General features: G+C 32.1%; 2 protein-coding genes across 2 annotated transcripts; one reads left to right on the top strand and one right to left on the bottom strand.

Moving 5' to 3' along the window:
- The first annotated feature begins 6,432 nt into the window (after nt 1-6,432).
- Nucleotides 6,433-10,873, top strand: LOC132746724 (uncharacterized). Its single transcript, XM_060735969.1, has 4 exons — nt 6,433-6,589; nt 7,104-7,296; nt 7,523-7,743; nt 10,024-10,873. The coding sequence occupies exons 1-4, from the start codon at nt 6,494-6,496 to the stop codon at nt 10,189-10,191; spliced, it is 678 nt and encodes a 225-aa protein (XP_060591952.1). The 5' UTR covers nt 6,433-6,493; the 3' UTR covers nt 10,192-10,873.
- Nucleotides 10,874-13,680: 2,807 nt separating this feature from the next.
- Nucleotides 13,681-23,259, bottom strand: LOC132746717 (protein spinster homolog 1-like). Its single transcript, XM_060735931.1, has 8 exons — nt 23,014-23,259; nt 21,667-21,849; nt 20,903-21,065; nt 19,229-19,472; nt 17,780-17,976; nt 16,702-16,786; nt 15,962-16,147; nt 13,681-14,154 (listed from the first exon to the last, which is right to left on the bottom strand). The coding sequence occupies exons 1-8, from the start codon at nt 23,226-23,228 to the stop codon at nt 14,018-14,020; spliced, it is 1,410 nt and encodes a 469-aa protein (XP_060591914.1). The 5' UTR covers nt 23,229-23,259; the 3' UTR covers nt 13,681-14,017.
- Between the last annotated feature and the right edge of the window lie 759 nt (nt 23,260-24,018).

Raw genomic sequence — 24,018 nt, 5'->3', positions numbered from 1 at the left:
TGATAAACATCTAAGTGTGTGACCAAATCAATTCGGTTTGGAGACAATACATTGACATGGTCATCAGCTGGTGTCACATTAGATAACGTTCAAAGTTCAGGAAAAGCACGTGTTACGAAACAAACAAAAATTTACAAACCAATTCACTTATTCAATTCAATATGATACATTATCATTCAGTACAAAATAATAATGAAACCTGACAAGGCAAGAACCCTTGGGAGCAATGAAAACCAAAATGGACATATGAAAAATGCAGACCCAATTTAGTTCGGGTCTTTTTATGAGACATAATGGAAATTTTAGAACATTTTGTGCGTCCGATGGCATTGTCATTGACCTTATTCAAGCTTAAATATTACATTATCAGAATCAGTGATCCTGAAGAAATCGAATGACATGACAACCATTACACGGGTTAGCACACAGGCACCCAATGTCTAGAACTCTTGTTTTATGTATGACAGACCAGAAATTGAGTCACAGCAATTTAAATGGTATAGTTTCTATGTGAAAATGTAGTTTTGCTTGATTTGGGTCACAGGAGATAATGAAAAGTACAAGTTCTCTCACGTCACAGCCCCCCCCCCAGCACCGGTTAAAACACTTTTCTACCCCAAATACTTTCGGGACACTTGTAGGATGATGTACGGGGCAATATCTAAAAGTGGTTGCTGTGTATTTATTTTAAAAAATCGAAAAGCGGAAGAACAGTGCAATAATAACGTTTTTGGTTTGGTTTTACGTCACAGCAACATAGTAAAGATCACATGGCGACATCCCAGCTTTACTGGTGGTGAAAAACCTCCGGTGTCCTTCTGCGCAAAACAAAATTAAATAGCATTACAAAACAGTGAAATAAGTATCCATAAACATTATAGCAGAAAAAACACTGGACTATGTGATAAAATACATGATTCGGTAAAGTTAGACAAAACAAGAAACAGTTGGCTACAATACATTACAAACAAAAAATACATTTTTATGCCCCCACAAAGTGGGGTGCATATAGCGTTGCACTTGTCGGTCCGTCCGTACGTCCCGAAATCTTGTGAACGCAACTCCTCTTAAACCGGATGGCAGATTTTGCTTAAACTTCCAGGGATGAACAACCTTAATGTGTAGATGGTAGTAAAGGAAGGAATTTTTCGCTGCGACCAAATTTAACAGAATTATGGCCCTTTGTTGATTTTTCACTATATACTATGTAGAAATTTTGTGAATGCAACTCCTCTTAAACCGAATGGCAGATTTTGCTTAAACTTCCAGGGATAAACAACCTTAATGTGTAGATAGTAGTTAAGGAAGGAATTTTTGCTGCGACCAAATTTAATAGAATTATGGCCCTTTGTTGATTTTTTCACTATATACCATATATATGTTGTCAGTGGGGGCATCCGTGTCCTTTCGACACAGTTCTAGTTCAAATAAACTTTCTGAGTGCACTCGATTTACTTTCTTATTCATTTTCTGTAAAACTTGCACAAAATAAAATCGTTTTTTAGCATTACACATGTTGTTTAATATCAAGTGAATGTAAATGTTGTTACTTGTTGAGAGGTTTTTTTTTTGGTTTTGTTTACTACAACATTCTAACCTTTACATTCCATTAACCTTTAAGCGTACTTAGCGTAGTAATAAGTTGTAATATAGGGATTTTTGTTGTAATGTTTTATGTTTTTTTGTTGTTTTTTTTAAGTAGGTTAGTGTCATTTTAAAGCCATTAATCAAACTGGGGACGAAAAAAAAGTAATTGTTTTATTTTAGGTAACATAATTGTCAACAGTAATTACATGGTCGTTTTTGTCCTACTACTGAAATAAAGCATGAAATTCTTTCAAAATCAGACTAAACACAAAACTTATGTATGTAGCTATTGTATTTCATCGCGGAAATTTCCCTGTTGTAATCAGCGATTAACAGATATACCAATATATACAGAAATTTCTCATGAATATCACTATTAGTTGATGTAATTACTGATATGCAAATATAAATTGTTTTTGACCCATTACGCCGGGAAATTGTTCATATGTAATAACCAGAATAATTACAATATGAGTGGATGATATTTATTCAAGGTTAATTATGCTTCTTAACTGATACATTCATGTTCTTAGACAAAGCCAGTTTGTATGTGACCTATAATAATAAAAATCTGGAGAAAGTGTGATCCTTCGGAAGCATTAATCACAACAAAATTAACAAAATTACATGAAAATTGCAGACTCAGTTTGATTGAGTCTGTACATGAAAGATATTGAAAAAGTGCCTCTTCTTTCACGCTCCATGGCACCGGTTTGAGCGGTACTCAATTTTCATCTCTCAATGAACCGAAGGACCAGAGAAAATATAAAAGGGCAACTTTTTATAGCTGCCACACAGCGTTTGACACCTGCTAAGTTCAATATTGATATTATTTGTAGATACAGTCTATTCTAGGAAGACCTATGCTTCCATGATTTTTTTATGATATTTTAAAAATTCTAAAAATTTACAAGGAATCGAACAACTTTTCTGGCAGGTATTCTTAACTTTCTTAACTCCTCAGGCTTTTAAATTTAACAATTTGCTCCATCTGTTTTGAATATGATACAATGTATGTACAAGCGTCACTGCAGTGGTGCCATTTTTGTAATCTGCTGTTGATTTCCAACCTAATACATGTATTATTACATTTCACAAGTCTCTTGTATGGCCAGTGATCGAAGATGGTCGTCAAAGATTAATAATTGACAAATTCGCCATGGGAAAAGCCGACCTGTCTGAGTAGCAATCAGTAATAAGTAGAAAAAAATGACAAAAACAAGATTGATTCTCCGATGTATTCATAGCCCAAAACGGTCTCCCACAGACTTTTAAACCTTTAGTAAATAAGCTCCGCCTGAAGAGTAGACGAGATGTTTTAATGGCTGGCGGTCTTTTTTTATCTTCTTTTTCTTTAATAAGACATTTGACATGTGTGATATTTTGTTATGTATGTAGCTGATGGAATTGGTTTATTTTATTACCATATATATCTTTGTGTATACAATAGGCAGGTAATTCAGGCTATTATACAATTTCGTATATGTATGTACGCAGTTAGTAACTGGCACACCAATAATATAACGAGTTGTACTATATTATATTATTATCCATCATTATAAGGCATGTTATATCATGTAAACTGATATTGTTTTCAATGTAATACATTGCATTTTAACATAACTTTCTAAAGTGCAATATGACTGCCTCGTGTTTGAAACAATATAACCACACACACAATTGTTTGTAAATTACTTTCATGGTCATGGGTAATTTTGATAATGTAATGTAATCAAACTATTTATAATGGTATTTTATACGCCTCAACATTTGAATTTAATTTAAATTTTTAAAACTACAATTAAGCTCACCCATGCTTGTTCTCGATAACATTTTTGTTAAAATTTATTATTCAGTCGTGATTCAATGATGTACTTTACCAAAATGGTGTAAAACAATAATAAAACAAAACAAAAAACAACAAAAAAAACAACAAAACAATTATAGCTGTAATAATATTGCAAATATATATTAAAAATAACATACCCCGGTATGGACTTACGTAGGATACTCTCGCTTATATGGGGCCGTCACACCATGACGTTCTGGTCAGCGTTCTATGACGTTTGCGGAAACGTTGGTATTCGCCCATGGTTGCTGGGATAGCGCCAGAAGAACGTTGTGTGAACGCTAATGAACGTCGGTGATCGCCTGGAATCGGCGGAGAACGATAATTCGGAAAAAAAGTTTTAAAAGTGCACAAAAGTTTTCACTAGACCAGCGTTCTTTAACGTTTAATTTACAAACGTTGAATAACGTTTAAGAAGAACTTTCCCATGGAACGTTTTGCTAATTTATAGAACGTATGTGGTTGTATTCGTACCTGAACTAATGAACGGAGGGGCACCTAAGGTCTTCCCAGTAAAACCGGATGCCGCCATATGAGCTATTCTGTGTTGGTGCGGCTAAAACCCAACCAAAAAGATACAATATTGTGCTGCAATGCTCAGTATAATTATATTCAAAGACACAAATTCAATTTAAACAAATTTAAAATGTGCAGCGTTAATCTCTCGGACCTAACCGGAAAACTTTCGGGAAAAAAATTGTGTGCACTGATTGGTTAATCTACTAATCTATTGTGAATGGTATAGTACGTACATTGTATCGTCAAGCTTAAACGGTAAAAGTGGATGACCTCAGAAAAACCCACATTTGTGAAGTTCAGGACACAATTAAAAAGATAACATCTATTTAAGTCATCACTATTTCACATGATAATTATTATCAATTGATTCACTTCTTGTCTGCCCGCTTATTAATAGGCAAGTTAATATTATAATAATATCCCTGTAGTCTAATGAATAAATTATAAGTTTTCCAAGTCATATTGAATTTAAAAATAAAAAAATGTATAATCAAAAGCTATTCATGAAATGAAAATACATTTCAAACTCTCCCAATGTTTGTCAAAAGTATCTTCCTTTATACCTTGTTAATTATGGTCTGTGTTTCCCTTTCGATTTCGTATTGGTATTTAATATTATGCTTAGCAACCTCAATCGAAGGTTTTTTTGTTGGTTTTTCAAATTCATTTTACAATAATACATGTACTCGCATATGTACTTTTTTACACATAAAAGTAAAAGATTTTTTTCAAAATCTGCATTATGTATATTCCTAAAAGAAATTGTATTCTAGTCAAATGCAAATGAGTGTTTTCAAAAAGAAAACGAGTCATATTAAAAACAAATTCACAGTCACCAAAAAGTGGTTCTAAGGTTTTAACATAAATTTTGCAAAAATGCAGTTTGGATTATCTTTGTACAATTCTGAATCCATAATGAATTCGTGTTTAAGAAATGTCAAATGTAAGTGAAACATTTTGGTTTCCATTCTTTGTTTTCAAATTTAGCATTAAGTTTTTGTCCCCATTTCAGTTTACAAACAGGTATAAAGTTACTTAATTATAATATATTTTCAAAATGAGAGATGGTGTTGGTGAAATAAAAAAAAAATGAGGCATTTTTCAAAACACTAACAGAACAACCAGCACTTTTAAGATATTTCACTACTGCATGACATATGCCTTGAAAATGGAATAAATAAAATAAATAAAATAAATAAAATAAATAAAATAAATAAAATAAATAAATAAATAAAATAAATAAAATAAATAAATAAATAAATAAATAAATAAATAAATAAATAAATGAATGAATGAATGAATGAATGAATTGATCAGAATATTTAACTTTTTTTATTTCCATAATTGAACATAAATATTGAAAGTATCTTTCCAAGATAAGTTTGTACAATAAATATTGAAAGTATCTTTCCAAGATAAGATTGTACAGGATTTCACTATGGAGAACCACAATTTAACAGCTTATTTGGAATTCTATTGCTCGTAATGATTCGCCGGACCAACATAGTTTTTAACGCCGTTATAAACGAATTTAAATCAATCTTTACGTGTCCTCCATCTTTTATGTTTTTTATTTCAAAATCTCTTTTTACCCTTACAGGAAACTAGCCGTATAAAATCAAAGAATAAAGTTTCTATCTGTTCTAAATAAGATTTGGAGGATTGGGCAAAGAGACAAATAAATTATGAAAGAGTGAAAGTGACAACTATTTTTCCAATCGGTGTAATAATTATTTTCTACCTCATTTTCAAAATAAATTCTGATTTTGCAATTTTAGTTTTAAAATTTAATTTGATAAATCTACATGAAACTAGAAGCAAAGCATATCAAAGCTTTGCTTATTCCAAGGTTATTTCCATCTTGTTTTTATACTGTTTGCACTAAGTCTTTCTTTTCTAACCGGACGACTTTTGTTTAACAAAATTAACTTTCAGACCTGAAATTCTAGTACTAGTAAATAAAACATTATAGGAATTGAATGATCAGAATTTTTATCATTTTGAAGTTCTCTTAAAAGGACCAGTTACACTTTTTCTTCTATATGTTTCAAAATTGTTATTGCGTCGATCGGCAACAGTTGTAAATCAAAATATTTGGACATATGCATGCAAATCATTCACTTATTTTACTCAAAGGAAGCAAAACATGCCGTAGCTATATGTCCAAATGAGTATTTTGAAAACTGTTAAAGGTAATCAGAAATAACAAATGTTTTGAAAAATGAGTGACATGTATTACCATTTTTGATACTAAAAGAGTCTTTAAAGCATTGACTAATAAATGCAGTCTTGTTAGATCTTGTAGCTCTTAGCCTCTTACCAAAGCATAATTGTCCCAAATGTCAAAGGTCGAATCTTAATTATGGACAAATGAGTAAGCTGTGAGCAATGCTGGATATGAAATTCATATTTATGTGTAATTATAAAACGGTAGTTACAGAAATATTTACTAGAGTATAAACGGAAGCGGATATTGTAAAAAGTATTTTGAGTCAAGTTTGTTTAATACATAAAACATTGTTTGAACATTAAAACAAGATGCTGTTATCGCAGATTGTGATTATCGTTTTATGCTTTCCCTTTATTTATACAGATGATGACCACATAATTCTTCCACCGGATATCGAGCATAAGGTATGTTCTTATCATTATCTTGTGTTGTCTTTTTTGTTTTGTTTTTAACAGAAACAAATAGTTTTTTACTTATAAAGAAAGAACAAACATGAATTTGTAATATTTAAATACTGGTTTTAGAGAATGTTAGATGCCTGTTACCTTAAGATAATTATGATAAATGTGAAATAATTTGTCGTAAAAGTAGCAAAATGTAAACAATGTAGTTTTTTGACTTCCATACAAAATACTAATTTCACTTTAACTGTAATTATTGCCAAAAAGCAACATATGAATGGTACATGTAATTGACAAATGAATAAATTTTTGGATATTGTAAACGTACACCAAATATAAAAAAAAAACACTAAAGAATTTCTAAGGCTAATGGGCCTTTAATATGTATAGTAAAATACAGTATGACAACACAAAATCTTTTTAGCTGCATCTTTATTGACTATAGCAGTACAATAAAATTTCTTCACATAATTGTATCTCCAAATACGTTGCCAAGCAAAGATGATATATATTTCAGGGCCCGCCTGTTTGTACGTCCTCGGGAAGTTTATGTGGGATAGATTATCGATATGTTACAGAAAACGATATTCCTATCGATATTTTAAACAGTGAGAAGGAAATATGCCAGTGTCCGGAAAACATAACATGTTCAAGTGGACATGAATGGGAAAATATGACAAACTCTTTAGTGTACAGGCTTTTTACAAACGGTAAGTATGTAAACTTAATATATATACACTTATATTAAAGCAGCATGCCTCCAAATTCATGCTAATTTTCATGAAAATTTTGAAAATATATTTCAAAGTAAAATATTGTGAAGTAAACGAAGAAAGTAATACATGTATACACAATGTGTAAGGCACTTACAATCAACGTAAACTACCAAAAAAGAGGTATTTAATTTAATATACATGTTTCATAAATATTTACTAGGTGGTCAAAAATTACTGGTTAAGATCAGTTATTGCCAACTACCGAAGAAGCCAAAACGACGATGTGGGTTCAACCAACCGGTTCTTGTCAGTAGAGGGCGTGGTATGTTTATGTTTGACATGGTCGGTGACATGAAATGCCTCTGCACAAAACGACCTCTGGTGCCAAGGTCAGACTGGATGGAAGGGACGTACGATTATGTTGAATACGGCTGTGGACAGGTTGGTGTCTTTAACTGTTGAAATAGTGTGTGTTTCTGTGTGTGCGTGCATGCGTGTTATTAATCTGGTATTGATCATCAAAACAATTTTATAGTGTATTGCACATAAAAACAGATTTTGTGATGTCCAGTCATTTGATATTGAGATCTTGTTATGACAATGTCATTAGCTCCAAACAGCTATAGCCATCTTACTAACGTTCTAAATATTATACAATGCATTTGGTATGTTAATAAAGATTGTCATTTAATTTATACCATTGTGCACCAAAATCGTAAAATACACCTAGAGCTCCCTATTTTAACAATACATGCTGTGTTGTTACTTTGTTCATAAAGGCCGATTAAGCCTCAAAATATTATTGTTTTCGTGTCTCACAACCTTGAAAGTTCTTGTATTCTGTTACATATTCTGAAAAGGAACTCGTTGGCCATAAATTTGGGCCATAAAGTTGAATCATCTATTACTTTTTTGTCATATTTGACCATTGGTAAGTTATTGTGATTAAGTAACTTGTATGGAAGACGAAATACCATTTTGTTAATGTCTTTAGTTACTTTAATGACAAATTATTTCAGTTTCAACGCCTCTTTTGTCACTTAAAAATAATATGCACTAAAACCGTCACTTAAACATTATAAAACATAAACCATCACTAAACAGTACAAAACACGGGTTTGTTTTTTTCTCAGGGAAAAAGTCGTATCCATTTCTGAGGCTTAAGCAATTATCATGGGAACGATATGTTAATTTCAGAAAACGAAGCATAATTTTGCATATTATTTGGACAAATTGTTTTGATGTATATTCTGGCCTTTCATCTTCCAATAAAGTGTAGTGTTGTACGCCCACCGCCCACACTGCTGGTCTTGCCTTGTTGTTTTGTTTGTTTTGTTTTTGTATTTTGCATTTTCGTCGTAAGTTTAGGAGAAATACTTTAACTAGCACTGATGTGATTAAAATCCCTGCAATCAGCTTGTATTCGTAAAGGAAGAGCCACAATAAGCAGGGTCCACACTTGACATTTTACCTAATTACCTTATATTAGACTTTTATTGCATGGTCTTTCAATTGTCAAGGTTATATTTGAATTACACAATTTGAAAGTTTGTGCTTATCACAAAGTAGTCTTTTACAAAAAATAAGCCAGGTTTTAACTAATTTCATGAATTAAGATCATAAAGTTCAAACTTTTAAATCCTATTCATTAAAAAATGATGTTTTAAATATTAATAAAATCTGAGCCTAAATTACTACAGTTTTACAGAACATTAAGTCAATATTTTCACAATTGTCCTTGAGGATCAAGGACAATTATAGGTTAAGGACCACGCTTAATTAACATCACATGAAGGTTTCGTCCTAAAATATTTTTGTTCAAATAAGAATCATATTCAATCATGAATAACAAAGATTATAATAATACAATAATAATTTGACTTTAAAGGCAAGTCATTTTAAGGTTTGACCATAGTGGGGGGCTAGTCCATATATGAATCAATATAGGGAATTTTAGATGATTTGGTTGTTAAGGAGCTCCATAGAGGTCTAAAAAGCCTGGAAGCATAGATTGCCGAGTTGTTACGATTGACAAAGATAAACAGACTGAACAATATGAAAAAGATAAATAGACTCAGAACAAAATTGAAAATCCATATTTATTGCAATTATTTGACCGATTTGAGTTAAAAGCGCATAAACACTTCATTTTTCGTCATTTTACAAAATAAAAATGATTATTTTGGAAAAATAAAATAGAGTGACCGAATGATTCAAAATATTGCACATCAATTATTGGTGTAGACCTACAAAAATCGTGTACACAATTTCACGCCGTTTTTTTCCCAAAATAATCACTTTCACTATCAAAATGAGATACTAGTAAACTTGAAAAGCGTTTGAACATGTTTAACTCATATCGGGCAACGAATCACACTAAATTAAGATTAAATTCTGGAAATATTGTTAACATTTCCTTTTCATTTCACTATTATTTCGTTTGAAGTAGCAAATTGATCTATGTGAGATATTTGAGCCGCGTCACGACCAAACCAACGTAATGCGTTTGCAACCAGCATGGATCCAGACCAGCCTGCGCAGTCAGATCAGGATCCATGTTGTTCGCTGTCAGTTTCCCTACTTGTTATAGGGTTTGTAAGCGAACAGCATGGATCGTGATCAGACTGCGCTGATGCGCAGGCTGGTCTGGATCAATGCTGGTCGCAAACCCATTATGTTGGTTTTGTCATGGCTTGGCTCATTTGTTTTTTTAAATTTCAGCCAAGGTGCGCCGTGTTGAATACCGACGTTTGCTCGGAAGTTAAACAAGTTGGACGTGACCTACGATCTCGATACTTCTGCCGATGTAAAAGTTATGAAATGTGTACTGGGGAAATACCGATGGAAGATGGTCAGTCGGTGTTTCACACGTGCCAGCTGATGCATTAAACAATATCTCAAGTTTCTACAAAGATATATTGTAGCGAAAATTTGAGTGAAAGTTCGCGTGAATGAACATTTTACAACATACTCTAAATATTTTCAAAAATGTGCAATCATTTTAGATAAAGTATTGATTTTAGTTTTGAAATTACATTTAAAGCTGCAAGCCTCCAGATAAGCCAAAATATTTCAAGAAAATCAAACTTGAAAAAAAAAAAAAAAAGATTTTAAGAAAAGTTCAAAGATTCATGTAATGATTTACATGTTATGAGCGATGTTGACTAAGTGTGCAGTATATATCACGATACACGTATTTCTACTGCGTGGCTAACGCATTGAGGGCTATTTTTGCATATTTTGACCTCTTTTTTGTAATTTAATTTGGATTTTAAATGCCGTTGGCAATAAGTAAATTACTTTCTTTGTTCATTTCACCAATATTTTACTTTTGAATACATTTTCAAAATTTTCATGAAGATAAACATGATTCTGGAGGCATGCTGCTAAAAACTCCGTAAAATGCAAAAAATGGTAACTTTAAACCCATCTGCATGTACCTTGATGGGTCCGGGTCATTTATATTCTGTGACAAATTTTGAAAAAATCTTTATTTACTACAAATGGCTCACTTTATGTTCAGTTGTTGATACATTTTTTTTACTATTTTACTATTACATTCTTTAAAACGTTTAAAGTTAGTTTCTTGTAAATCGAGATCGTTGTATTAGTTTTATTTGCTTGGTTTTACGGCGCACCATCACAATTTAGGTCAAGAAGAACATGAAATAGATAACAACACCGAGAGAATCTGGAAAAGTTCGATCAGTGATCACATGTGTGTCATCTCATGATAGCCAATTATTGTATTGAGGGGCGATCGGACAGTTTGTTCCCAATATGTCGCATAAGAGACAATGTAAAAGTGCAGGTGTGGGCTTAAAATGTGTCTTCGTGTTTCTGCAGATGTTAATGCAAGAAAAAGGGTGCATTCAACACTCATTGTTATAACACTCGATTGTTATGTCTTAGCAAACGCCCAAATTTGTGTGCTCCACATCATCTTATGCCATTTGTTTCACCAGTACTTTATCCTGCTACTGTCTTTATTATCTGATTTTGACATCAACCATGTATTCTCTATTTCCTTCCATCGAATTAGAAGATATAGTGCAGACACAACTACATTGTTTACAGTAAGTCAAGGGCCATATCATTATCCATCCTGCATTTTTTCCATAAAAATTAAGACAAAACATTCTTTGTTAAATTGTTTTATTATATAACATGCAAATAACAATACTTTTTCTATTTCACAATTTATCACAAAGTGTTTGTTATGTATATTTGTATATTAATATAATATCAACAATAAAATAAAAACATATACATGTATAATCAACTACACTAGGTTATCATATAAAGGTACAAGTCAAAAAGATATTCTTTTCTGTACAAAAATAAAACAAATCAAAATAGTAACAGAAAGAAACTAGAAATAACACTTATGTCTATGGTTTAACAATAAGGGTGTCCTCATTTGAGTTTTAATAACACAAAAATCCAAAAAGGGCAAAAAATAACTTTGCATATAAAACTTATGTCAATATTCAATGAGACAATATTCATTACAGTGGAAAATACCAACATCGACTTTTTCATTTTGTTACGATAATTCAACTAAATAGTCTCATGTCATGGCAATTGTTTTTTTTTGTTGTTGTTATTTCAACAAAAAATTAATACTGCAAATCTATTATTATTTTTCATTCTGTAATGATAATAATTCCATAGTCCCATGCCATGACAACTGTTTTTCAAAACAAAATAATGCAGTAAATAAATATAAAAAACCAAAATAAACAACAAATACTCTTAATATCGGTCACTTGTTCTGAGTTCCAAGTGCCCCAGAAATAATGTTTTCTTAAGTCTCGAAACTTTTGGAAATTCTCAATAAATCTTGAAATGTTTTGGCCCATCTGGAGGCATGCAGCTTCAGAATATGCACAAGATCGTATAAGAATTGTAATTTCTTTTGTTATCAATAGTATGCCCGTGGCCAGTTAGTTGACACTCTATATCAAATGATAACAGATAATAATGTAAGATTCTTCATTTAATGTTAGTCAAGAAATGCAGAAAAATGGCAAAATTGCCACTTGAGCACCATCTGTAAAAGACGTCACACATGCAATTTATATAGGGATGATGACGTCATGTCATTTCACATGTATACACATCAAATATGACTATATACGTAACAAAGATAAACATGTAATATATTATATTACACAGAGAATAAGCAATGTGAAACAATAAAAATATCCATAGAAATCACAGTCTTTTAACTGCAAAATTGATTTTTGACCTGTATTCTGTTGTTGAGCAACACCGAGATATGCTTCTAATCTATCTAAAACACATATCAATAATGAAAAAATGATTTACAAATTACAAAAGTGTAAACACAAAACAATCAATTTAAAAGTTAATATCTGTTGATATGGTTACAACAAACAATTATCTATCACATGACCCCACTTGATGCATCTTATATCCTGTCATTCTTGTATGCTCATACATGTATATATAGTTCCCAATTTTTACAATATTTACCTTCCTTGCTAAAACAGGCAACCAATTAATATTCTATAAAATACAACTGACAAAATATGAAAAAAATTTCAAATAAACAGCTGATTTGCGTGAATTGTCAAATTCTTTTATAACTATGCAGGAAAATATTATTATAGCACCAATACGTGAAATATCTTTTATCAGTTTTCACAAACATAATAGAATTATGAGAGATTTTTTCATCTTATCTTAAACCTATGACATATTAATAATGACCCCCAAAAGTGGCAGCCAGGGGAGGTAATAATTGCTTTGAGAAAAGCATCTATTCAAAAGTATAGTTTCGTGGAGTAAATTGCTTCCCTACAAGACAATGTATTCCACTTTAAGATAAGTTTTACATCAATATTTGACAAAATAAATGTAAACTTCATGGACCTTTACTTAATGGGTAACTAAAATACCGATGTATTATCTTCTTTTTTATATATACAATGTTACTTAAGTGTAATTCATACAAAACAATATAAATTTCTCCATTTAAATCAAATAGTTTAACAAAAAATGTGACTGCACAACTGAAAGTCTGAATAATCTTTGTATCCAGCCCATTAAGCCCCAAAAATGCATTTCTTTTCATTTCTCAAAACCTTTTTTTTAATTTTGGTGTTCTTTACCATTTCCGAAAGAAAGTTCTCATTATGTGTAAATCTTCATTTTCATTTAACACCATATAAAACATAGCCAATGTACACGCAATACTTCCAACATTATAAAATATAACCAATACATACCAAAACATATAAACAAAACATTGTCTGTACCATGTGAATAATAATAGAAATTATTATCGGATCCAGCATCATTTTTATTTTCAGAGTACAAAAGAAACAATACCAAAATGCACATGATACTCAATCGAGCCTCATTTTACTTTTTATTGTTCAAAAACCCATATCAACTCCTTACTGTTATTGAATTTACAAAGTTCTATCAAAATGTCAAAAATAGCAAAATAAAGAAAACGCTATACCGGTACATTGTTGAGAACAATACTGATTATATTGGACTCATATGCAGTTACAAAACCTATATCACACTTGGCTAGCCCCTAGTCCAATATAGGTTTCACTACTGTGTACTCGTCCAATAGAATTCAATATTGTACTTAACAATGTAAAATAACCACATAATATCTAAGTGTTCTTTATTTGTTGGGTTCCTGCATATTGAGGTATTCCAACATAATTGTTCTTTATTTGCTGGGTTCCTGCATATTGAGGTATTCTAACTGTCTAGCTCTCTCTTGGTCCCTTTTCAACAAGAACATTGCTGGTATAAATAGGACAGCACCAAGAACATACAAGCCAGGATACAAGATATATAAAGCTCCTGAAAATATAAAACAACAGGACTTTTTACAGAAATATAAGCTCTTTTTTAAAGTTTAGAAATATCAGCTCTTTTTTAAAGTGACCTTATGCTCATGCACAGCGCTAGTTGACTGTGTAACATTTGAGCCGCGTCATGACAAAACCAACATAATGGGTTTGGGACCAGCATGGATCCAGACCAGCCTGCGCCTCCGTGCAGTCTGATCAGGATCCATGCTGTTCGCTATCAGTTTCTCTACTTGTAATAGGGTTTGTAAGCCAACAGCATGGATCCTGATCAGACTGCACGGAGGCGCAGGCTGGTCTGGATCCATGCTGGTCCCAAACCCATTATGTTGGTTTTGTAGTGACGCGGCTCAAATTTTCTTTCCTATGAGCCTCAGCATCAAGTGTGTATACAACATTCTAACAGCCGTCACATTATTCCCAATTCAAACAGATTGGACCGTCCAGTGCATTATTACACAATATATGCATGGCATGAAAAAGGAATGCTTACACATCATGTGACATCAGATATGACATATCTAAACCGAATGACATCATAAAAAATATATCTACGCACAATGTAGTTCAACATATTTTTATCAATTCTCTTTTTATTGGCATGTTAGAAGGGAATTAGATGTCTATTTATTATGCTTTACAGTATAATAATGCATGGTTTATTGTTCAAATGCTTTGTAATGAATCACTTTATCCTGTTGGCGTACATGATTGTATTCCTGTGCCTTTGAACTTGAACCATGCAAAACTTTACAACACACTCAAAATTGATATCTACTACCTAATTTAAACCATGCAATCAACAAAATCCACATAATGTACTAGGAAAACTTACTCCCTGTCATTTTCCTTTTTATCATAAACATGGACCTTCTATAAAACCTGTAACAACAGCTGTCAGTATGACAGCAGACTTGACTATTCTCAGTGCAAGTTTCAAGTGAATCTCTTCAGAAGTTTACAAGATTCATGTTTGTATGAAAAACTTTAAACAAGAATTTTTTTATGTTCACAAAGTGCCATAATTCTATCAAAATCTAACAAGGCTTCTGTTAGTGGAAGTTTTCCTGATTTTGGCTAGTGACTTCAAAAATTTCTTGGTTTTTCTTATTTACCTATATAATATGACTTCCAATGTCTGAGAGTTTGCAGTCTCTGACTTCCAAATTTTGAAACTTAATTGATTGAGGTGAGAGTTTGCAGTCTCTGACTTCCAAATTTTGAAACTTAATTGATTGAGGTGAGAGTTTGCAGTCTCTGACTTCCAAATTTTGAAACTTAATTGATTGAGGTGAGAGTTTGCAGTCTCTGACTTCCAAATTTTGAAACTTAATTGATTGAGGTGAGAGTTTGCAGTCTCTGACTTCCAAATTTTGAAACTTAATTGATTGAGGTGAGAGTTTGCAGTCTCTGACTTCCAAATTTTGAAACTTAATTGATTGAGGTGAGAGTTTGCAGTCTCTGACTTCCAAATTTTGAAACTTAATTGATTGAGGTGAGAGTTTGCAGTCTCTGACTTCCAAATTTTGAAACTTAATTGAAACCTCAATCTAAGTCAGAATTACTGACCTTGGACAGTGCCCTCCAATTATAATCCCCCACACATGTACACTTCTTACAGCATCAAGTGAATACCTTCAGTTGTTAAAAAGATTTATGTTGTATGCGAAATTTTGACCATGATCTTTTTTTTTAAAGAACCATAATTCTGTTAAAATCCATTCTAATCTTATGAGCATTGGAAGGTGACCTCTTTTTAAGATCTAAAATAAGTTTGTGAGGTAACAAGTAATATATACCTCTCAATGACTGTGACTTAGTTAAACCATCGTTCTCAAATCCATCTTGTATTGGCGGCACCAGTAATGGCATATTTCCACCAATGTTACTAATAATGAACAGATAAACCGCAACTGCCGAGGTACGAACTGAGCTAGGCATTAATTCCACCACTATAGCCAGTGTTATCCCTATCCACATTTCACCTGTAATATATAAATAAACCACATGAATTTATGAATTTTATACATTTTTGTTATTTGTTTCAAAGGGTTTAACATCGCACCAGCACTGTAAGGATCATATGGTAACCTTCCAGGTTCAATGGTGTAGGAGGAACTCATGTGCCCCTACATTCATTATTTCAGGCACGATCAAGCACCTGAGTAGAACCACTGGCCTAATATTGTAATACACTATAATAGTTAAGTTATACCATTGACATCTTAAATTTAACAACATTTCAACCACAAGTTTATGTGCTGACTAAATCTAATCTGCAGCATTTCAACAAGATATGTTTAAGTTAAATACAGGATTTCAAGATGATAAACAAAAATATAAGTTGACTTCAGCAGTTCAACATGATAATTTATGTTGAACATAATAAATTTAAGTTAATTTCAGCATATTAACATGGTTTACTGTATTTAAGTTGAATACAAGTTTCAACATGATAAATTTCAAGTTGTATACAACATTTTAACATGACAGGGTGATCTGAACTTAACACCAATTCACTTATACAATTATTACTCACCAAATAAATATGTAGGTATTTGACAGATATAAGCCCAAGGTGGACTGAAAAATAACGTCCCAGCTGCAAATGGTGCTGCTAAAATCTGGAGAGAAACAACAACAAAAATTTGTTTAACATATTAAGGATGTAGTATAACACAGTAATTATCTCCCTTAGGTGATACAATGTCGTCAGATATCCATCCATTCATATATACATTGTGTACATACATGTTAAAGGGACTCCCCTGAGGTTTTTTGACATGAGGGGACTGGAAAATAATTTTTTAAGAATAATCATAAATGTAATGTTTCATTTGATGTAAGTCTAGAATAATAACTTGTGTACAAAGTTTCAGTTTGTCTTCTCACTCAGTTTTCTTCTGGTGAAAAATTACCCAAAACTGAAGTGATGTAACACTTTTCACTCAAACTGGGTTAAGAACAGCACAAACATGATTTTCTGAGGATATTTCTGAATTATCTTTCTGTTTAAAGTGCCCCTGCTGATTTATATAAGAAATTTATATTATAATTATGTTTTAAGGCTTTTTGACCTCAAATAAGTTCCTTAAATTAAACCATTTATAATTTTCATACAGTTTAACTAATTCTTACCAAAAATAATTTTTCTGTGCTTAAATAAATAATTATAACATGATTGCTGCATCATCATGTATTTTGTATGTCATAAAGGACTATAAGTCAATAAAAAACTTAATGCACTTTGAAGAAAAATTATCATGGAAATCACTTATTTACTTAAATACATGTTTTAAAGAATGACATTTTAAAATTTCAATTGCAATATAACTTTCCTTTCAAAAATGCCTATTTCAAATTCATGAAGGGCCGTAACTCTAACATTCAGTCATGTTTTAGTAGTATTTGATTAAAATCAGTTATATTCATGTCGAATTTTATTGGAGTCTAATAAATCACTTGTAAACTTTGGCTCAAAAACTTGCCTAACAAAAATCCCTTCTTTTTAAGTCATGCATGTTTAGATTTTAACAATAACTAAAAAGCAACATATAATAACAGACAGAAAATGGTAGATAAGAAATAAAGAAGATTAATATGAAAACTTGACTTACTAGACTAGCAATGATGACAGCTACTCGTGCATATATGCCCCTCCCCTTAACTACCCAGTCTGAGATAAAACCGCCTACAGCTACACTCAAAGTCCCGCCCACAATAGGAATCCAGCCCATGTATTTAGCAATATCTTCTTTACTTTCTCCGATACTAGTAAAATAAGGCTGAGTATTGTAAGCAAATACATAGCCAGCTGGAATAATAAAAGTGAAAAATAAGAATTCAAGAGATAAGATTATAGTTCAGTCATAAAATAACCCTCTCTTGTCCAGCTTATAGTGCTGGAACTGTCCACTATCATTTTTTTTGGATATCCAGATGAAAATTAGAGTAAGTTTATAGTATAGAACCTTATGGCAAATGCTAATAATTAATATCTTTTAAAGCAGCTTGCCTCCAGATTCATGCAAATTTTCATGAAAAGTATTGTGATGTAAATAAATGGCAAATGGCACTTACAATCCACATAATTTACAAAATCAAGGCAAAAATTTAGGGCCATAATTCTGTTAAATTTGGCCGCAGCGAAAATTCCTTCCTTTACTACCATCTACATATTAAGGTTGTTCATCCCTGAAAGTTTAAGCAAAATCTGCCATCTGGTTTAAGAGGAGTTGCGTTCACAAAATTTCTACATAGTATATAGTGAAAAAATCAACAAAGGGCCATAATTCTGTTAAATTTGGTCGCAGCAAAAATTCCTTCCTTTACTACCATCTACATATTAAGGTTGTTCATCCCTGAAAGTTTAAGCAAAATCTGCCATCTGGTTTAAGAGGAGTTGCGTTCACAAGATTTCGGGACAGACGGACGGGTGGCGTGACGGACGGACGGACAAGTGCAACGCTATATGCTCCCACTGTGTGGGGGCATAAAAACTGTAAAAACATTGCAATTTGCTTTTATTTACATTTATATTTTAATGAGGGTCATGATGGCCCTGAGTCGCTCACCAGAAACAACTGCTTTTCAGTGTTGGAAATTATCCATTGTCAATATTTTCTAATATTAAATTTGAGCATAGAATATGTTTAAACAATAATTTGAAGAAATGCCATGACCTGGGGCATTTAAGCTTTAGCTTAAACGGGGCCAATCAAATTAATATGAGCAAACTTGATAAAAGACTACCTAAGAATGCTACAAAGTTTGGTGATCATCTATCAATTATTTCAGTAGGAAATGATGTTCAAAGGTTTTTCTATTTTTAGCTTTAGTGGCCCCTAAAAGGGGCTAATCAAATTAATATGAGCAAACTTGATAAAAGAGTACCTAAGAATGCTACAGATAAAGTTAGGTGATCATCCATCAATTAGTTCAGTAGTAGAATATATTTAAAGGTTTTTCATTTTTAAGCTTTAGCAATTCACCAAATAAAGTCAATGTGCTTAAAAATTGGACAGTAACTTGTATGAATTGTTTGTCAAATTAAAAAAAGATTTTACCCGCATTTCTAACAGAACCTGCCAAAATTGCTAATATTAATGATGGTGCCATGAATGGTTTCAAGATGCGTCCAAGTTTTGTACAGAAGGTGTCATTCTGTGTTAAAGGCTCGTTCCCTTTGACGTCTGCTTCCTGAGCCTCTTTAGAAGCACTTTTACGTTCCGGTTCCTTTACTACAATCATGATGAGAATACCAATGACAATACCAGGTATCCCAGAGATGAAAAAAGACCATCGCCAACCCTAAAATTAAAATAAAAATATACTCTCAAACCCTAATAACAAAATAAAAATATACTCTCCAACCCTAAAATGAAATAGTAATATACTCTCCAAACCCTAAAATGATATATTAATATACTCTCCAAACCCTAAAATGAAATAATATACCCTCCAACCCTAAAATGAAATAAAAATATACTCTCCAAACCCTAAAAAGAAATAATAATATACTCTCCAAACCTTAAAAAGAAATAATAATATACTTTTCTTGCATATCAGACAGGATTTTCTTGCATATCAGACAGGATTATCTACCGTTTAACACCGGTGCTTGAAAACCCTGTCTTACACCCCCTTGTAAGACAAGTCACGTGCTTTAATGACCTCATTGCTGTGTGCCATTTATGGAGAAATGTTCACTAGGTAATCCTACATGCCAAATATTTAACCTCTAAGCATTGTAGTTTCACAAAAGAAGATTTAAATGTATTTCCCTCACTAATGTATAAACATAGTAGTCAAACAAACAAAAATGGGTTCATTAAATTTTTTCAATGTTTTTTTTTTGCGATCCTTACAAAATATCCTTATATAAAAGGAATATGAGTAAAAGAAACATTGCTAGTGAGAATATGTTTGGGACTGACCCTCATACCAACAATATAGCAGACGGGTATTATAAAACTACGCCAAAATTGGTAAAAATTTGAAATTTCACGTGAAGTTTGGATGACAATGACTTTGTGATATGAAAGGTAATTTCAGGGCTAATTTCATATGTATTGGTTCAACAAAATAGGTGAAAACAGAGATTTTTTCTCACATGCAATGTGTAGGACTGAAATGAATTTATATACATTGTATCTTTAAAATATTGATAAATTCTATATATTTTCAAATATTGTATGAATTAAAACAAAAATTATACATTAAAATGTATGAAAAAAATATTCGAGGCCACAAGTATGCAAATTCTAACACTGTTCACACTATATTTCCCTATCAAACTGATAGGGCAGTAAAGTGCATTATATTACTTGATATATGCACAGCATATAAAAGAAGGCTTACACATCATATGACCTAATAAAGCAAATGATGTAGGAAAATTACTTCTACGCTCAATGTAGTTCAACATATTTTTTATCAATGCTCTTTTTTTATTAGCATGTTAGAATGGAAATAGATATTATTTTACTTGCATTACAGTATAGTAATGCACAGTTTTTTGTTCAAATGCTTTGTAATAAATCACTCAAGCATATCGGCCTTATATTCCTGCGCATTTGAACAAGAAGACTAAAACAAAAATTTAAACTACATAGACCATACATAAATGTTATATTTTTGGATTTTGTTCGTCTCCATTTAATCTTGTCGTGATATTTCAGGTGCTTATGGCTATGTATTTTATTTCAGGCCTTTTTAAAAAACACTACAATTTTTCTCACCTGTCCATTTATATTAGCCGCAGTAATGAGATTCCCGAGAGCATATGACATACTGTATCCTAAATATATACCCCAGTTATATATCCCGAGGGCGGTGCCTCGTAACTCAGATGGGTATATATCTGTCAGCATCGATGCCACAAATGGAGTACAACCCGCTTCACTGAAAATAAAATTCACAAGTTTCACATGTCCCTAGCAATTAAAATTTTTTATTAATATTGAAGATTATTTATACTGTTGCACTATAACTTGTTTGCGTAAGTGTGTTTTAATATGTCCTTTAAACGTCTTACGGCTGAATCAAAATAAAGAAAAATCCATTTCATAAATTCGTTAGGGTAAAGGTTAAGAATATTTTTAAGCTGGCTTAAATTTTCTTTACTTGCAAAGGTTTTGCCTGTTAAAATTATATTTGTTACTTAACAATTTTGGAATGACATTTTGACCCCATTACATGAATGTACAGATCCTCTTAAAAATATGGAGAAAATCACATTTTTCTTTCTCCATTTACATTTATTGTCAATAGGACATCCAAAGTTTCAGTGCCATTTCATACAATATAATATTCCCGGTTCAAAAATTTTAATTCAACGACAAACCCATTTCACAAAATCATTCACCCGACTGTTAATTTTCAATATTATTAACGTACCCCGAAACCGAGGGCCCGAATCTCAGTATAACAAGCTGCCCAATATTTCTTTTGATAAATTCCCGTTCAATAAAGTTCATGTAGGACCAGAAGATGAGGGACAGGCAGCCAAGACAAAACTTTACGATTATATTTGTCCGCAGCAAAACTGATGAAAATCCCTGCAAAAGTATACACAACCACAAATACTGGCCCTGCAACAATCTGATATGCAAAACCTTGTCCATTATAATCCCATTTACAAACAGCGTGTGCCATCGTGCCATTGCCGACAGTAGTGCTCTCACATCTAAAAAACAAGAATACAAACTGTATAAGAATCTTACACCGGTTTCCGGTTCAGACCGGAATAATCTGACTGTTTCAGGCAGTAAAGACAAGCAGGCTCAGGTTTTGATACACAGTTCTGTTTTCATTATCAAGAGATTGACAATCCATATCATCAGTTAAAACTTAAAATAATGTTAAAATCGGTATTATTTTCTAGCCTGTAGATTTAAATATCCCCATTAACCCCTGGTCAAATCGGTTGTTTATAGTAAGCACATCTGTTGCTTAAGATAAAACCACACCAGTAATCGCCTGATTCTGATATTTCTCTTTGTGACAGCAATCATTTTTTCATATGTAATAACAGTACATGTATTTACACAAGTAGCATTATTCGAAGATTTTGCCATTTATGATTTTCTTGCACCAATTTACTCCTTTTTGTTGCAATTAAGCCAATAGGCGACTGCCAGCGGTAGACAATAGTAGTTTGAAAAAGACATAACAAACTTACAGAAGATACTGAATGAGTGTAGGTTCAATATTTAATTTATTGAACGAGTTGAAAAAAAAACATTATGTGAGTCCTAGGTTCTTCCTTACTGCATCACTTCAATCACAAACTGATCTTTTTTGCTTGTTTTTGGTTGGGTTTTTATATTGCACCAACTCAGTAGAGGTCAAATGGCGACTCTCCAAGTTTACTGGTAGAGAAAGACCTTGGTGCCCTTCCATGCATTATTTCAAGCACATACCTTGGTGCCCTTCCATGCATTATTTCAAGCACATACCTTGGTGCCCTTCCATGCATTATTTCAAGCACATACCTTGGTGCCCTTCCATGCATTATTTCAAGCACATACCTTGGTGCCCTTCCATGCATTATTTCAAGCACATACCTTGGTGCCCTTCCATGCATTATTTCAAGCACATACCTTGGTGCCCTTCCATGCATTATTTCAAGCACATACCTTGGTGCCCTTCCATGCATTATTTCAAGCACATACCTTGGTGCCCTTCCATGCATTATTTCAAGCACATACCTTGGTGCCCTTCCATGCATCATTTCAAGCACATATGGGGACCTGAGTAGAGCCACTGACAGGTTGCTGCTGTATTCTGAGGTAGAACATAATTAATGATCAATAACAAGCTAGCTACCTTTGAAACATATTATACTCACTTTTCCTGTTGAAGAGCGTCACATTTAACTTTACCGAGGTCACTCTCGGTATAATTAGTCATGATCATACATCCTTTGTCACCAAAATGTAGTTCTTGTGCCATTGGTTTAACTGTGATTGGGAGCATGTACCGGTCCAGTTGATTGAGTAAATACGTGATGAGAAAAATCAACAGCACGAAAAACTGATACGGTCCCACTTTTTTGAGAAACATTTCTGTAATAATTACATAATATTTGTTATAAATTCTCAAAATTACAATTATGAATTTTTTCATGCATTATATTCAAACATACAATAACAAACTGCAATATGTTATAGGCAAAAATTTACAATTTAAAATTTTTATTTACTTCAAAAAAATTACAACTTTTAAATAAATTTTAAAATTAAAATTTTTCTGTTTCCAATTTTATTTTTTTAACCCAAATTACACACTTTTCCTTTCTTTTACTGAACAAGCAAATGCACCCTTTAAAAAATGAAAACATTATTTTTGCTCTGCAAAAAAATTAAACAATTGCACCTATAAGTTTTTTTTCCATCACAATTTTACAATTAGAACCCTTTTATCAAATTTGCACAGCAAAATTACCCATTAAAAATTTTAGTTTTTTGTTCATTAAAAAAATACAATCTTTTTGTTTTTCAAATTTTTTAATCAATTAAAAAACCCCAATTTATTTACACAAAAATTTTTAATTATTTTTATGTTTGAAATTTACAAAAACACCTTCAATTTGGGTTTTTCCAAAAAAAACCAAATTTTTAAAACCCTTTGTAGTCTATTTTTTAAAAATGCCCAAATTCCCCGATGTATTCTTTTCCCAAAAAAATTTTGAAAGTTTAAAATTTTTATTTTTTCAAAATGAAAAATACAACCGTCCCCTTTTAAAATTTAAAATTCCCAAAAAATTAAAAACCTCTATTCTAAAAAAATTAAAACATCTGTAAGTCTTATTCCTTTTCAAAATTAAAAAATTTTCCCAACCCTTTTGGGTTGA

Source organism: Ruditapes philippinarum, unplaced genomic scaffold (assembly GCF_026571515.1).
Source record: "Ruditapes philippinarum isolate M1 unplaced genomic scaffold, ASM2657151v2 ctg110_1_1_1_1, whole genome shotgun sequence".
NCBI lineage: Eukaryota > Metazoa > Mollusca > Bivalvia > Venerida > Veneridae > Ruditapes > Ruditapes philippinarum.
Note: the sequence above shows the minus strand (reverse complement) of the source record. Positions and strands in the feature narration are given on the sequence as shown.